The sequence below is a fragment of the Engraulis encrasicolus genome, chromosome 8 (assembly GCF_034702125.1).
Source record: "Engraulis encrasicolus isolate BLACKSEA-1 chromosome 8, IST_EnEncr_1.0, whole genome shotgun sequence".
Lineage (NCBI taxonomy): Eukaryota > Metazoa > Chordata > Actinopteri > Clupeiformes > Engraulidae > Engraulis > Engraulis encrasicolus.
This window is the reverse complement of record NC_085864.1, coordinates 36138521-36143091: the sequence shown is the minus strand read 5'-3', so window position 1 is coordinate 36143091 and position 4571 is coordinate 36138521. Positions and strand designations below refer to the sequence as shown.

The following is a 4571-nucleotide window of genomic DNA, read 5'->3' as shown; positions in this document are numbered from 1 at the left end:
GATTCCGAAAATTGTGTGTAGGCAATCGAGAAAAACTGTATTACAGAGAAATGCACTCTTTAGTAAGTAGAACACTGAAGAAAATAAGTTTCTAATGTGTGTCAAGTTGAGTATAGAGTTTTACCTTGTGCATATTAGTGTTCAATGGTTCACATAAGAGTGTATTTCAATGACTGCTTGTGTGTGTCATTTGAGAACAAAATTACCTTTTTAGAAGAGAGTACACTGTTTTGAGACAAGACGTGCATTTTTCAGAGGTAGTGTGGAGTTTTGCCCGTTGTGTGTGAGGTTTGGAGATTTGTGTGTAGAGTTGTGAGAATTCGAGAACTGATTCCGAAAATTGTGTGTAAGCAATCGAGAAAAACTGTAATGGCAGCGCTACCAGACTGTAGTGTGTGTATCTTCACTCCACTAGGGGGCTCCGGAGCTATGCAGACACCGTAGGTGAGAACCAGGCTATATGTGACATGCTTTGCTGATGAATTGATTCCATAGCACAGACAGATAGGATTAACTTTTATTTATGAAAATCTTTTCCCTGAATGCATTTATCAATCCTGTGCTCCAAAGTAAAATCCATTCGCTTACTACTACTAGATTTTGACTTCAGACATGCAAAATCATTTATTTACTTAATTACCTGAAATGTATACATCACAGAAGATCACATGCACAAAAGGGAAAGGGGGGGGGCAATCAACTTCTGTCATTTCTATCCACACTGAGCAGCACAGTGTTGCATGTCACCTGAAAGAATCCCATTCATATCTTTTTTTGTGGGTTTAAGTACAACAGCTGACAAGAAAAAAAATAACATTATTCTATGGTCATAACAAATTGGATAAGATACAATAACATGTTTCTTTATATATGTAAATTGATTCTAGCACGAGATTTATACATGAAACAAATCTATGTTACCAGACAGGGGTGCATTTCAGGAAAGCGTAGTTGTTGACAGTTAGCAACTTCGGTAGTTGCCAAAGGGAAATTGCATTGCAACCAACAAAGTAGCTAACATAAGCTACGCTTTCCAGAAATGCATCCCAGATTTGTTGTAATGGTTGAGAGAGAGATAGTTCTGACTATGCAGGGTATGCGGTAGTAGTCTGGTCCTGACCATCCCAGAATACTACCATTTTATTCTGTATTCATGGTCTGGAGGTTGTTTGATCTGACGCGATTGCAGGAAGCGGGAAGTTTGCACTCAGTTCTGATTCGAAATGATTGGACCGCTCTCACCCAATCGCTGACAGTTACTCAACAACAGCATAACGCAGGCGTTACGGAGTCAAGTCTCTTGGCGGAAGTACGTAGGATGGTGCGCAACGCTAATGCGATAGTTGGTTGGCGCCGACTAAGTACCAAGGACTAAGGCAGGCTAATACAGTAATTGTATAAACTAGCCAAAGATGACAAAGATCAAATGCGATGTATATTCTCATAATTGGCACTGTTCTGCGAGTATTCATAGTGCATGACGTTCTCGTACTGTGGTCCATTGTCGTCATAGGCCACGATGACGTCATTGGCGATGACCTCCCCCAGATCGGCCATATTGCCTGCAGGAGGCCCCACAGTCAGGTACCCGTCCTCTGCTGCGTGACCACCAGAGCAGCAGGCTCCATCTCTGGGCTCGGGGCGCTGCTGCTGCTGCTGCTGCTGCTGTACCCCCTTCCCTGCCTCCCAGGTGGGGGTCCCCCGCTCGGGGACACTCTTGAGGATGGAGGACAGCGGCCTCTTTGGAGTGGTGGTGACGGTAGTGGTAGTGGTGGTGCCCTCCTGAGAACCACCTGGGGGGGAGCTGAGGGACGCTTGCTTCCGACGGCTGGGCTTCCTCATGGGCACAGCGGCCACCTGGGAGCTCCCCTCTCCTCCTCCACCTCCACTACCAGCTCCTACGAGGCCCCCCAGGGCCTGCTCCCACGCTGCTGCCCGCGTCCCCAGCTTCCTCCGCGGGGGCTTGACCACGGCGGCGACCTCCCCGCGGGCCTTGTGGAGCCTGCTGCCGGCCTCCTCCCGCTGCCTCTGGATGCTGCCCAGCCTGCGCAGCATGGCCTGCACGGGGCCCTCCGACGAGCAGCCGTCTGGCTTGGACGACGTCCCCCGAGAGGCCTTCCCGACCGTTACGTACACCGTGGTCACCTTATCTGACCCTCCGTCTGGCAGCTGGTGGCTGCTCTGGTCCTGGGCTTGTGCGTTCCTCTTGGTGGGGTTGGACAGAGTGCGGCGTCGGCTGCTGCCACTGCGTGCGGGTGCGGGTGCGGGTGCGGTGGTGGTTACCATGGCGTGGGCCGTGGCAGCAGCAGCAGCAGCACTGGGCCTACGGTACTCTACCGCTGTTTCTACCCTATCCTCCTCCTCCTCCTCATGCACACCCCCATGCTCATCCACAGCGATCTCTCCTCCCGCGCCGGCAGCGGTTAGCTCCCGTTCCCCACCCGTCTCACAACTACCACCACCCTCTCCCGCCAGACCCTGGAGGGCCGAGACCATGAGCACCCCCCAGGGGGACTTGGGCTTGCGGCCCCCCGTGACGGCGGTGGAGGTGGTGGTGGCGGTGGCGGAGGCAGCAGCAGCGGCGGGCAGCTCCTGGGGGCTGAACTTGGTGCCCTCTGCGAAGGAGACGGAGGGCCGCTTGGACTTGGCGATGCTGGAGGTGCGCGGGATGCCAAAGGCCAGGGACATGTCCTCGGAGCTGAAGGACGAGGGGTCCGGGAACATGTTGCACTTAGAGCTCAGCTCCTGGAACTGGCCCCCTCCCAGAGTGGAGATGTCTGGGGCAAGGAAGGGAATAGGAAACATTAGGGGTGCGTTCCAATATGCGACCTTGCTTCCTCCACTTGTGCTTGTGGCCTCGTACCAGGAAGTAATATGTCATGATGACATCACTGACAAAAGCATTATATTTCAATATCTCGCTAAAGCTCAATTGTTAAGTCTTTTTCTCATTTGCAACTGGGATGGTGAATGAAAAACGGTCCCCCAAAAGTTGTTGTGGCTAGGCTGACAGCTGGGAAACTTTATTGTTTTCTCCACGGAGGAGGGGCCAGGAAGCGGGGTGAGGAAACAAGCACAAGTGGAGGAAGCAAGGTCGCATATTGGAACGCACCCTAGGATATACAATACGATGGATGGATAACAAAATACACACAGACACAGACACAGAATGAGGATGGACGGATAGAGAAATACTGTAATATACTGTAATATACTGTAAAATACAGTATAGACAAACCAGAGATCGTACAATATTATTATGTACTCTCAATGAGACAAACAGACAGACAGAGGCAGATACATGAAAGCTCTCTGCTGCAGTTTTATGTATAGTAAAACGAATACAACACAAAAGGCCAATTAAACCCTGGTTACATACATGGGTGCTAAAGTTTTGTTTTCCCCTGACTGCACGAAACTAACTGCGTACAACTCAACCTCTGATTGTTGGAAACCGCTGTCGGTCAAAAAAAATAGTTAACGTGGTTGGCTGCCAGTGTCTTACCCCTCCTCACAACATTGTGTTTACAAACACGGCGAACCCACGTATAGTAAAACAAATACAACACAAAAGGCCAATTTAACGCTGGATGCAGTAGACACAGACTGCATTTATAAGCAGGAAGTATTCCAAGTTCTGGGAATATTGAATACTGTCAATTTACAAATAAAACAAGTTGAGTAATATTTTGTTTCCATTTAGGGGAGAGCATTTGTGCAACTGGAATATTCCCAGAATACGGTCAAATTCAGAGTGATTAAAGAGTTTATTAAGACTCGTGCACCAGCCAAACGTCAATCATATTCTGTTAAAAATTGGAACATGCCCTACATGTCAATGCGTCAATAGTAGAAAGAAAATAACAAGATTTTCCAGTGTCAGGAGGAGAGAGGTGCCGCAGTTTTTAATGTGACGTTTCGGCCTGTCGGCTTGTCGGAGGAAGGCCGACAGGCCGCAACGTTGTCACATTAAAAACTTGTTTATGCAACTCGGGAGTGTGCGGCACTTCTCTCCTCCTGCAAGTGTTTTACTGGTTGCCAGCACCTCCTTTTCTGGTGTGTGCTTTGCACCTCCATCCATCAATATTTTCCAGTGTACCTTCTCTGGGTGGTACGCAGTACAGAGCCTCTCCTTCCTCCCCCTCCTCTTCCTCCTCGTCCGTCTCGAAGGAGTTCTCCGTTATCCAGCCGGAGGATGGCGGCTCAATGAAGCTGTGGTTGAAGGTCAGCTCAGGATCATGGTGAGACACTAAACACATTCAAGACACGATAATAAGTGGCCTTAGACAGGGCAGTTTTACATGATTTTACATGACCGCATGGCAGATGAGAGCCCTACTCACACACACACACACACAAAGGCACGCACGCACGCACGCACGCACACACACACACACGCGCATGGTTGACATCCAAGCCTATCAGACATGTACGATGACACGGTGCCAATTGCAGTTTTTTAATTATTATTATTTTATTTATCACGGTGCCAATTGCGCTTGTAACGGCAGGTCAGGCTAGATATTTGCATATAAGCGTGTAAGTTTGCATATAAGTGTGGTGTTTTTGGG

General features: G+C 49.1%; 1 protein-coding gene across 1 annotated transcript in view; it reads right to left on the bottom strand.

The window, feature by feature from the left end:
* Window positions 1-513: 513 nt before the first annotated feature.
* scarf1 (scavenger receptor class F, member 1) overlaps window positions 514-4571 on the bottom strand; it is a 17936-nt gene continuing 13878 nt past the window's right edge. The window contains exons 11-12 of the mRNA XM_063205593.1: window positions 4100-4249; window positions 514-2777 (exon numbers count right to left, since the gene is read on the bottom strand). Of these exons, the coding sequence (XP_063061663.1) occupies window positions 1423-2777; window positions 4100-4249 (1505 nt within the window). The 3' untranslated portion in view covers window positions 514-1422. The remainder of the gene's footprint in view (window positions 2778-4099; window positions 4250-4571) is intronic.